General features: G+C 40.0%; 1 protein-coding gene across 5 annotated transcripts in view; it reads right to left on the bottom strand.

The window, feature by feature from the left end:
- Nucleotides 1-12893, bottom strand: part of IDE (insulin degrading enzyme) — a 78766-nt gene that overhangs the window by 43791 nt on the left and 22082 nt on the right. For all 5 annotated transcript variants that reach the window (XM_048505146.1, XM_048505145.1, XM_048505147.1 and 2 more), the window contains exons 2-6: nt 7591-7775; nt 5527-5734; nt 4182-4351; nt 1780-1902; nt 198-310 (exon numbers count right to left, since the gene is read on the bottom strand). In XM_048505146.1, coding sequence (XP_048361103.1) covers nt 198-310; nt 1780-1902; nt 4182-4351; nt 5527-5734; nt 7591-7762 — 786 coding nt within the window. In that variant the 5' untranslated portion in view covers nt 7763-7775. The remainder of the gene's footprint in view (nt 1-197; nt 311-1779; nt 1903-4181; nt 4352-5526; nt 5735-7590; nt 7776-12893) is intronic.

Genomic DNA, 12893 nt, shown 5'->3' with positions numbered 1-12893 from the left:
AGAAACACACCATGCTTCCTGAGCATGCCACTAGTTCTAATCTCCTACCATCACACTGCCCAAATTCTCTCTAATCCTGATCACACTTAAAACCCTACCCATATTTAATCGAGGAATGAATATAAAACTAAAATATATTTCCAATTTAAGTCTGCAGTTCTACAATGAAAATGTGACATTAAGATTGCAAAACCTACCCGAAGATGTTCTTCCTGAAAGGGATGTTCAGGGAATTCTGGTAATGGAACGTTTTTGTTTTCTACTTCAGAGAACAGCTTTACTATTAAGTTGGTCAACTCATCTAGTGATTCTACATAGAAACAGTTTAAGACACAACATGGTAACTTGTGTTAGAGAGTTTTTCTTGGGGGTGTCCCTTCTAATGCAAAAAGATTGTTTAAGATTTGTGAAGGCATCATTTGATCACATACTCTTTTCCTTGCACTTGTAAATTCATCCTCCATTTCTATGGTTTGGTGTACTGGAATTTGAATGCCTTTTACAATACTTTTTTCAACAAAAAGATGACAATAAATTTGTATGTTGATCTGCCATTTCCTGAACCTTCTTTGTAGATGAATGCTTTGTAGGGGTCCTAGTGCCTGCCTAGTTCTTCTAGGTAGCCATTATGACCTCCAGGGAGCATTCTACTATGAAGAAGGTCCAGGAAATGGCAGATCCATATACAAATTTACTGTCATCTTTTTGTTGAAAAAGAGTATAGAATTTGCAGTAGTCAACCTAGAACTGAACCACAGTACAGGAAAATAGTGTGTAAGAAAGGACGGACCCATTATACTATGGTCCCATTACATACTAAGGACCCATTATACTATGGACTTGCATTATATGTCTGCATTGCTATTTGGATTCTCCCCCATACACTTCTACCTCAGTGAAATGAGCAAACAAGTACATTCATTAGCACACAACCCCTTTCCACAGTTAGAGATAATAACTGCAATAAAATTCACATTAAACAAACAAGACCTTAATTATACCCAAAAAGTAAAATTGTTGAAAATGTTTACTGTCGAAAATTATGTATTAGCTTAGTACACTACCGCATTTACTCCTGCAGAGTTGCAAAAATAAAACAATAAAAGACTTGCATAGTCACTAAATAGACTTTAACCCCCCCCCCCCCCCATAATATGGTTTAAGGATAAGAGAAATTCCAGAGCAGCTGTCAGAAAAGAGTTCATTCATCACCTGGAATACACTGGATTGTTTCTACGTGTGCATAGGTAAGGCAGTTGCCATTTTTTTTCTTTCAAGGCAAGGTGCTCATGCCTTGTGTGGTATCATGGGGCAGAGAATCCCCTGGAGCAGGGGTAGGGAACCTGCGGCTCTCCAGATGTTCAGGAACTACAATTCCCATCAGCCTCTGTCAGCATGGCCAATTGGCCATGCTGGTAGGGGCTGATGGGAATTGTAGTTCCTGAACATCTGGAGAGCCGAAGGTTCCCTACCCCTGCCCTGGAGGAAGAAGCTTTGTGAGGCATGCATGACGGCTACTGGAAGGGAAAGACCTGAAAAGCACCTGCGAAGAACAATACTTGCAGATCTCAGTTTTTCCATTTTAATATGTTCTTAAACCAGGTGAAAGTACTCATGAAAGCATGTTTGCTCAGTTATCCTTCTCATGACTTACAAATTTGTGGTTGAATCTTTGAGAATCCTGAACTAATAACTTCCTTTATTCAAGTCACCGCAAAATATGTTCCAATAGATTTTTATTCATAAAGCTACCTCACATAAACACTTTGGCGTTCTTACCTCGTCCTAGAACACACACAGACATTAAATTTGACGAATAGTACGTAGAGTGAAACTTCAATAGCTCTTGTCTGACATCTATTCCTTCTTGGTTTGGTCTTGTTTCCAAAGTAAATTTGTTTCCTAGAAAGTAAGGCAGCCAGTCAAGTCTAAGGCTTTAAGTCACATGATCATAATAAAAGAGAGAGAAGGCAGAACTAGCCTTTCCTAAAGGGCATTAATCCCTGCAATCACAACAGTGGCCTGGATCCAATTTGTGGTCTTGCAACAGGGTTTAGGCAAGGGAATCCCCTGGATTCAGCTGCAACTTGCCATATCTCCCCCCAAGTCCTGCCTTCTTAAGGGTGAACAAACCCCTGTAAACAGCATGGGGGAACAGTGAGAGTGGGGAACCTGTGCAAATTGGCCCCTCCATCCCACCCCATGGTTTCAATTAGTGGAAAACATAGACTGAATCCAAGCTAGAGGCTAGTCTTTGGTCAGATCACAGAATGAAGACTAGCAATATTGCCAGGTAGATTGCAACGTACATGCTGTTCTTATTAGTGTTCCTCTCAAATGAAGCTGTGCTTCTGTCATTGACATATTTATTCAAGTGGCCCTATTATAACTTTGGCAAGACTAGCTGTGGCTCAGCTGAGGTACTTGGAGACTGCTGATATCTGGAAGTGTGCAAAACACTGGTTCTCAAAGGACTGCCTGCACAAGCAAGCCTATTTTGAGCCTTCCGGAGAATGCCCATATTATGAACAGCAGGAGTTAGACAAGCTGTAGGCAGGAGTTCCCACTGACAAAACAAACACACTGCAGCAGATCTGGAAGGTGTGGAAAAGGACTGTGCAGAAACAGATGGTGGGGAGGGAATAGAGGGGGAACAGGAGATTACCCTGTTGCACTATCAGACTGGGGCCAAGGGAAAGGAAGCTCCCACAATTCATAAGATCTAACATTTTTATATGAATACACTGACAGCAATTTCTAGGATTTTTACTCTTCAAGGCTTAAAACATGCCATAAGATACTAAAGCAATTCACACTGCAATCCTAAAACTTACTTCTAAGGTGCAGCAGGACTTACTGCTGAGAAAACATTACAGGATGGCATGGCACATGAGCAAGCTGATCAGAGTTCGAGTCTTGTCATGATTACTAGTGGTGACAATACTTTGTGATCTTCTAGCAATGAAAAAGCAAATCAAGGCTAGAATTTCTAGTTTCACAATGCTGACTGGAAACACCAGTGCCATGCAAAAAGTTCCAAGCCAACAGAACGATCACTGAGTTGGCTTCAGGCAAGAAACCATAATATGTGTGAGGGGATGGGCGGATGATGACCCGAAAGGATGAGAACAGAAGTGGCACAGAATGATCAACTCACTTCACAAACAGTAGCAATAAGAACTGGTAAGCACAAAACAACAATGATTAAGAACATATCAGCTTCTCTTTGATTTTCTGCCTCTACTCTAATTCTCATAGCTATGCTGCTTCCATTTGGAAAACATAATTGGGCGGTTCGACAGGGTGTGGGTTGCTGTAGTGAAGAGAGGCAGAAGAAAGTATATCAAGGGCATGCAAACAACTGCTACTACATACCTGAGGGACACACTGAAATGCAAACTTTTCTGTTGTCCTGCTCCCTGTTATTCAGGGCTAAAACCACCAACATCAATGGCTCTGACTACATGTTGCCACTGCCCACTCTAAAGTGATGCCCAGCCATTTTCCATTAGGAACCATCCTAAGCAGTTCTACACAGAAGTCAGTCTAATATTATTCAATAGGGTTTACTCCCACCGAAGTGGCTATAGGACTGCAGCGACGAAAGAGCGACAAATCTAAACACTGGCTATGAAAACTGAAAGGCAATTTCTGCTGAATTAATTCTACCAAAATCTTGGAGAACTTGAAATGGTTTTAAATGAAGAGCAGTTTAGACAGTTATTAAGCAAATAAAAAAAATAGGCTTCTAATATCCAGTGTTAACTATCCAATGTTATATCCCTGTATTTTGGCTTAATTACGGCTTTTACTTGCCTTAATTGATTTAAACAGCTTAGCTTGCATTCCTAACAAATGGTAAACTAACGTTTCTTCTAAATTGAATAAAATGAATGTCATCTCCTTTAAATTTATGCAACACACTCCATTACTTTCAAAGGGGAATCATGTGCAGTAATTATCATAGCAGTAAAGGCTGTACCAAATAAATGCCACACTCCCCACTACAGTTCATTCCTTATTTTGACAAGTTCCCTTTTTTGTTTATTTGATATAAACAGTGTGCTGAAGCATCACAATTCAAAGGTTTGGAGGCAAAATAAATATGTTCAGTTTCTTCCCTCCTCTTTCAAGACGGAGCATGAGGAGATAGGTAGAAAACTATGTTCTCTCTCACACACCTGTTCCAAATTTGCTGAAGGGGTGATTGGGGTTACCAGTAGCCTTCTCCAATTGAAAGAGTCTCCATGAATCATTCATTAAGTTCTTCTCATGCTCAGAATCCACAGCATTTACTTCTCGGTCTTTGCAGCTTTCATCAAACAGAGGGCACAGGAAAAACTGGGCAAACCTACATGAAAGGTAATGTATTTTCTGTTATTAGCACACTGAACCCATAATTACAGTTTTTAGAATTTAACAGTGCGGAAGAGTGCATCTCTTTTTGTTACTCAGTTGGGCTGAACCTTTAGGAATTGGGCGGGATATAAATCCAATGAAATAAATAAATGCATGAATGCTCTGGGAGGATAGCCAATTTTATATTAGGCTCCTGCTTGCCCTGAGCCCCAGGACTATGTGGTACAGCAGCTGGTCCAGTCCAGTGGATGCACTGGGCTTTCAACAAGGCAGCTATATGCAACCACACACTGAGTGGGTGTTTTACTAGTAGATTCTTGTTACCCCAGCTCTTCTTCTTTCCTGTTCCTATGCAGATATCCCTTAGGAATCATGGTTTGTGAAATATCAACTTCTGGGAGACCTCCTACAGATATGACTTTGGAACTCTCCCAGAAGCTAATTTTAATCTGTTAAGGGATCCTTGTACTTTCACTGGACTTGGCCCTGGTTCAACAAGTCCAGTCCTGAGCCTTGATCTTAAAAGGCCTTTTTATTGAACTTCCCATTGACTCTTAGGTTTTTACCTTCTCTTTTGATTTTTAAATGGCTAGATCAGTCTTATAAACTGGCTGCACTCTTAACCAAGGCCAAGAGATTGTTCAGTAAATCACTTGTAGCCAATACAGTTACTCAGAAGTTCAGTAGGACTTATTTAATGTTAAATAGCTTTAGCATGAATATGCCCCTCTGTCACCAAAATACAATGTAAAGAAGAGCCTTTTCAGAGCCAGCTGATAAATATGAAGTACATAAAAACATAAGCAGAATATATTTATGCAACAAGTTCTTATGTATAACATTTTTACAGATTGGTAAGCAAACAGTAGAATATTTAATAAAACATGAAAAATATGAACACTATACGATGGAAAAACAAAAATATGAACACTGAAAATATATTTCTTATGATGAGGCTAATCTCATAAAAATCTTTCATTTTACTAGTTTCATAAATAAGATGTTAAGGCTTATTTCAGGCATAGTCTCCACTACTTGATTAATTTCAATATTATGAGCAAAATATACTATGAAACAGTGCTGATGTGTTTTGTACAACTTGATGTCATTGGTGAGTGCCAAAAGCCAACAAGAGTATTTCCTGGAATAATTTTTAGATATGCCTACCTGTCCAGAGCACCTTCCAGATGTTCATGCGAAACATCAAAATAATAGTTGGTATGTTCTCCACTGGTAAAAGCGTTTGAGCTCCCGGCATGTTCGCTAAGAAACTGGCTGTACTCATTTTCTTTGGGATATTTTTTTGTTCCCAAGAATAACATGTGTTCACAAAAGTGACTTAATCCCGCAATATTAGGTGGATCTGAAAGTGACCCTTATGGAGGAAAAAATAGAACAGGTCATCATTATACAACGTTAAATTTTTAGACAATTCGGTTTCTGCACATTTAGTGAAACCAGGTTACATGCACTGAATGTAAGAGCGGATAGCAAAATTCAGCAGTATAATGCAGTCGAACCAATTTTGGATATTTAAAATCTGCCAGTATTTAGGAAAGCTCTCTCTTCCTTTGCAGTTGGGCTATGCTGGTATTGTTTGTATGCCACTGTTTCTACATAAATTTAATAGTTTTAAGTTATTTTTATGCAGTTTTACATTTGATGTTTTAGTATACTATTGTGCACAGCCCAGAGCCCTTCAGGGGAGGGCGGTATAGTAAATGAAACAAATAAATAAATCTGTACTAGTAGGTCATAAATAAAGATCATAAATAGAGGTGGGTGGTTTGTTGCTTTTGGAGGCAGAGTTAATCCAAAGGAAACACGTCTAATTCAGCAGGATCCACATATTGAGCATAGCTTTAGAAAGGAATTCCATACATAATTTTACTATGCAAATGAGCGAACTTCAGACTTGCTCTTGGTCTACCACAAAATTAGACGTTTGCCCCTCCTAATTTTCATGTGGTATTGCAAATTCCATCAATAGTTCTTCTTGCATTATACTGTTTTCTTGCATATCAATATTAAAAAAGAACAGTGAAACACCAAGGCTGCAATCCTGCATTCAGGATTAAATCATTCCCCAAACTTTTGGAGCCTGCAAGCATCTTTGGCATTCTGACATAGGGGAGTGAGCACAACAGCCAAATGGCCACCACTGGCGGCAGAGCCAACCACAAAATGTCAGGGAGCATGTCTATACATAAATCCAACAGTAACTCATCAACATTTCAGGCAGAAGTGATGTTTAACAGGTTGCCCTTTAATCTGCACTGCCAATCAGATCTTCAGCAGCCAGTCATAAACTCTGCTGAACAGAAGCCCCACCTAGCTCTAAAAACACTTGGCAAACATCAGGAAAGGTGTTGGCAGCACCTCATGGGGGGACCCTTTACTTAAGGTATATACTTAATATGACTTAAGTAATCACCACAGAGCATCAGGTTGTAGATCAATCATCCATTCCTAACCAGATCCTGCTCTTTCCTTAAAAGTAAATTCCACTGTGAGGCCTTAGTATAGCCTATGTCCAATATAGAGAAAGATGGTAACCTTTTGAAAATGATTTCTGAATGTTAGTACATTTTGTGCTATATGATTTCTCCAGTTTAATGAGCTTGAGTACTGGGATTTCTACAAAAAAAAGGCATTAAGGTTTGTCTCCTTCCTTTATTGAACTTCGCTGCAGCAATAACTTGAAATGCACAATGAAGATAATTGTCCACAGTTTGTGGAAAGGAATTCAACAATCAAGGCCAGCTGGAAAAGATATACTAAACATCTGTTTTCCCACCCTCACCTATTTAAAAATCTCAGAGGCAGAGATGAGCCACAGGGCTCTTGATCTGACTCTTGGCCTGGTTTAAGCTGTGTCATTGTATCAGAAGGAATCTGGACTCTGTCAATGAGACTCCTGACTACTTTGGCTACAGCATTAACAAAGGAGCAAAGTATGGTTGTGTGGGCACACCTGAAGTAAACCACCACCATCAGAAAGCTGAGTTATGAGTCACTTCCAAGAGCACACCAAAATTTAAGGTGGAGGGTGGCAGTGAGTAGTTTATTCTTCTCCACCCTTTTCATTGTGTTTCCTAACAACTGCAGTGTTGGTTTTATGGTTGTGTTATTGTTTTGAGTTATATTGGTATGGTTTCCACTCCCACATGGGTGTGGGAGAAAGACAGAATACAAATACTTAAAACAAACGCAAAATGTTTGATCAAATACCTATGTGCACATCAAGTGCAGCTGAAGACTTGTCTGTTGTGGGATCACTGATAAGTATTGCCTTGATGCCATTTGCAAGTTCTAGCCCACGATACTCTCGTTTATCCTCAGGTGATTTGATAATATCAACTGCTATTCTTTTGAGAGCTGGATCATTCATTTTGTTTTGCATCTGTTGCTGAAATCTAGAAGAAAAAGAAGTCAACATTAAAACCCAGACAGGGCTATTTATCTGCTATACACCTAGTTAGACCCAGAGCCCTCCGGGGGTAGGGCGGTATATAAATCTCAACAAACAATAAATAAATATTACAATAAAGTGTTCAGTTACTGTTAGATCCTAGTCCTGACTGTTCACATTAATATAGACCACAGGAACAAAATATCCTGCACAGGACAAATTCTAAATGTGGCCTTGCCCAAAATCTCTTCCTCCTCAGTTACTTTTATGTAAAAACTTGATTTTCTCTTACATACACTTCCTCTGGAATCACAGTATGCCTTATCCAAATGACCAATTAAAAATGCTCCAATGGACTTCCCTTCTGTTTTCCTAGACTATTCTAGCCTCTTTCTTCCAAATTTCTTGTATTTTGTTGTAAACTAAAGTGCTGGATGACTTGCTTCCAGTGCCCATTTACTTCCTGGCAGTAGAAAAGACTACAACAAAATCAAGGGGAACAGAACAGCATTACATTGTATGACTGGTCCATGTATTTCAAAATAAAATACGCCACCAAAGTTCTAGTAACACCTAGTAATGATAATGATATAGTAAAGCAACAATAGAAGGTCAGGAATATCAAGATACAACAGCGAGTCATTCTGTGATATCTACTCAAAAAGAACAGGGAACAGAAAAGACAAGCAAAACAAGGATGTAGAAGAAGCAATAAGTATCAGGAAACTGGGTGTGTTCCTGGCTTGTTAGGTTTCTGGGCTAAAATCAGGAGCATTATCAAATTAGAACCATACATTTAACATTATATTCCACCTCTGCAAATCCACACCCCACATCGCTAATAATTGTTTGTTTGCAACAAGTGAAAAATACTTTTTGACCTGTACCTCCTATATAGTGCCCCAATCTAAACTTATAAATGTCACAACAACAGTCAATTGACGCACAGGATCAGCCCTCTGTGGAACTGAGTCCTGCGCAGTGATCTTGCTGCCCTGCTGGCCATGCCACCACCCTCCCCATTCTCCCACCCTCCCCAGTCCCCTGCTTGCCCTCCCCCCTCCTCCCAAGAATGAGCCAGGCCTGGCAGGGCATGTTTAACAAGCTGCCCTGCAGCTGACCTGGCAGGACCTCCCGAGACCGTTTCTCCCCCATCAACAAACCTTGCTCCAGAGGGGCCTCCGCAGCCAGAGGCAAACCGTGGCCTGAAGGAGAATGCCACCAGGCCACCCCCACCACCCCCAGCTACCAAAAAGGTTTGTTAATTTTTATGTGTGTGTGTGGGGGGGGGGGGGCAGCAATGAGAAGGTCAGTGGTCAAGCAAGTGGGCCAGTGGGGGTAGGTAGAGCCCCATCTAGGGGGACAGAGTTGCTCACCCCACCCCTCTTTTCTAGAGCCCATACAAAATTCATGAAACCATGATCAAGAGAAAACAATTCAAAATTCAGCACAAAGCACTTAAACCATAGACATCTCTGTCTGAATTCTGAAGATGTGCCGAGTGTTTTAAACCAGTCTGAAAGGCTGAAAAAACTTTAAACTTTCAGATTAAAAATAAGGAAATTACAACCGGAGTTATTGGGGGGGGGGGGGAGGAAAAAAACCCTGTCACTGGTCCCAGACAATCTAGCCCCAATTGTGGTAGTTCAACTATGAAATCACCCTATATGGACCTCAGAATAGTTGACATGGATGGAGGTGGTCCTTTAGATATCCTGGACCCAAACCGTTCAGGACTTTTAAAGGCTAACACCAGCATCTTAAAGTGAGCTCAGAAACCAATGAAGCTTCATTCATATTGATTTCCCTTATCCACTCTTCCACCACGTTCAGGCACCAGCTTTTTACTTCTACCATCTCCCTAGACGTTTCTGGAAAGGAGAGTGTATGGTTAGCATATTGGTGACAGTGTACCCCAAATTCCTGGATTAAAAGCATGGAGAACGTGTTCAAACCCTGGATTATCCTATAAGCCAACTGCCACTGGGTCCAATCACCACCTTCTGGAACTTGAGCATCAAGTTCAAATACGGAGCAGCTGGATGCCATTTATATTTATTATTGTATTTTTATTGTATTATATTTATTATTGTATTTTTATTGTATTTTATTGTATTGTATTTATAAGATTTAGCTTTTACTGTTTTATCACAGCTTTTAAAGATTTTGCCATTTTATTATGTTTATTGTTGTACACCGCCCGGAGCCCCTTGGGGACAGGGCAGTATAAAAATCTAATTAAAAAAAAAAAAGGCAGAAGTGAAACACAAACAAGCCTGCTTTGCCCAAGTTGTCCAAATGTATACTGTGGTTGTTGACATCAAAGCAACAGAAGGATACAGGAAGAAAGAAGAGGGACACTCTCCTCCTTTCAGCTGATTGGCAAAGAAAATCTGATAGGTTGACCAAAGAAGGTTCTGTTCCCTGACTACACCTGAATCTACATGGAAAAGGATGCAGATACTCCACATCATTGAACAATGCCTGCCTCTGTATTATTTAAAACTTTTGAGGAAAATGGCACTAGTTAAATTAATTTGCACGTCCAATTTTTTCCCCAGGAAATATTCAACTATAACATCCTTCAGGACTGCTGGAATTACCACTTCTCTGGGAATATCAGATGCAACAGACACTTTGAGTCTCCTTTAGTCTAAAATCTACATGTTTATCAGACCACTGCATTAATCTCCTTCCACTTTTAGATCAAATTACAGCCCTGCGCAGTTCTTCAATAACAAAATACCAAATCAAGGGAATGGTCAGTTACACTTGTGGGATCAGATGTTGAGACAATAATGAGAAACAGTTGTTGCAATAGCCGTTTCTGAGTTGCTTCCAATAATGGGGCTTCAGCGTGGATGTTCAAAGTTCTCCAGCTCCATTAGTTTTGGGATTTCTAAAACCAGCTAACTCAGGTTGGAAGTCCAAGATGGGAATTCTTTTGGTGAACTAATCTTTCCGGAAAATTCTGGGATTGTTGAACAGGATGCTTGGTAGGAAAGATGGTAATACAACAGATGAAGGTCAGTTTGCCCCCCACTCCTGGTCACTATTTCCAGTCTGTGGTTTCATGGAGAAACCTGGCACGCAAAGTTGCTAACTCCTATTCCCCTATCAAGCCAGTTTTCAGCAATGTAGGCTGCTCTTTCAGGATCAATCTGCAGATTATAATTGTTCTGTGGGTTACCAATCTGGCATTCAACAGGTGCATGCCTTTGTTTTGTGAACTAGGGATCAAATGGGAATCTTGTAGGTGTGTCAACTGCCCAGCAAGTTTTCTGGCTAAATTGATGCAGATGATCTTGCAATGTTTGTTGCAAACTCCCAAATTCATAGTGGAGAAAGACGTCACTTAGGCAAGCATACTCAAAACTTCATGGTCTGATTTTTTTGGGAACACAAGTAAAGGGTCATACATGAGAGTTCCTCTGCACAGGCCAGAGTATTCATGATCTGATCACTGGAGACATTGAAATGAGACTGTTGACATAATCTGATCAATGTACATAAATATGGCTGACCAGGTCTGCAGTTGTCAAGATGGGTAAGTACAACAGCCAGCTCATGAAATCTGAATGCCTTCGAGGATTTATTCAGTGAATTCAGAGATGGTTCTGTTGATATCCTGCCTGGAACTGGCAGCTCTTAAGCAACAGCATTCTATAGCGCCATCTTCCCCTGGTCTTGGAGAATTCCAGTTGGGTAAATGAAGTAGGTCTGGAGATAAGTTATGTGGCAGAAAACTCATGTGATGGTGGCAACAAAGAAATCTTTTTACTGTGCAAGCACTTCATCCAGTGTAGTTATTCCTGCATGTGACCTAAAATAGAGGCATTGGAGATTAATTCCTCAATAACTCATAATTCTTCACTGTAGAAAATGCTTGGTTTCAATCCAGCTTGGACAGCACAGCTAACATAGCTACTATGCCAGAATTGTTGGAGTCAGCCATTTGCCACAGATGGATCGATTCAGATTTTATTTGAGGATGTTAGTAAAATAATTGAAACTAGTGCATGGATACGGTGCCTGTGCTTATCATGGCTGGTTATATCCAGCAGACTGAGATTTGCTGGATTTTGGTTGGGGCCGGGGGGGGGGGGGGGCAATACTTCACCGGATGTGCAAAGCATTCTGATGGTGATGACAAGAAGGTGGTGTTCTGGTTCTCTAAAACAATACCACCAATAACAAACCACATTCCAAAAATGAACTGGCCAATTATAGACCAGGGACATTAAGTAAACATGCAGTACCAAAGGAACTTATGCTTCTTGAATGACACAAACAACCTTGGCTACATGGCTGACCATCTTATAGGTTCCTGGTGTTTAATAGTTTAATACGACCAAAGGCCAGTAAAAAAAAGGGAAAAAAGGAAAAAGGTAGATTATCAATATTTCTGTTGGAAAACTTAGCAATCAGGCATTATAGATTTTAGGCAAGCATCAGGTTGTGGCATCTGGGAAAGTTCTCCAACAGTTTAAATGTTTTCTATCTGAATGAATTCAGAATGTTATAATTGGGAAGACTAGCTCAGTGCCACAGAACTGACGAGATCTCCCACAAGGTTCTGTGCTACCACAAATTCTGTTTAACATTTATGTGAAGCCAGTAAGAGAAAACATCAAGAACTTGGCATTAACCTTCCCTATCTCTCTTTCTCTCCTCTCCCCTTTTCTTCTCTGTATAGAGATAATACATTTTTGTAATGCAATAACAGAATGTTGATGAATTTATTTATCTCATATTTCTTTTCTGTATCCCCTTCTTAAAATTTTTAAAAATAAAGTATATTTTAAAAAAAGAACTTCGAGTTAGCTACCATCGGTGTGATGACATCATTCAGTTCTATGTATAATTAAGTCTCCAGTAATACTGTCATAGACCTGAACCAGTATCTGGAAGCTATGGGTGAGTAGATGAAGTTAAAAAAAAATGGATGGATCGGACATAATAAAGGGGTAATTCATATCAATAAGGCTCCTAAGGGAGTTGTTATATTTGTTTTTACTCCGTTGAACGAGTAGGCTCCATGATCTTAACTCACTCCAGATGATTATCTATAAAGCTTTCCTTGGCTTGCAACCAACTTATCTTACAAACCACCTCTCTCTGT

The sequence above is a fragment of the Sphaerodactylus townsendi genome, linkage group LG08 (assembly GCF_021028975.2).
Source record: "Sphaerodactylus townsendi isolate TG3544 linkage group LG08, MPM_Stown_v2.3, whole genome shotgun sequence".
NCBI lineage: Eukaryota > Metazoa > Chordata > Lepidosauria > Squamata > Sphaerodactylidae > Sphaerodactylus > Sphaerodactylus townsendi.
The sequence above is the reverse complement of the archived record's forward strand: the minus strand, read 5'-3'. Positions and strand labels throughout refer to the sequence as shown.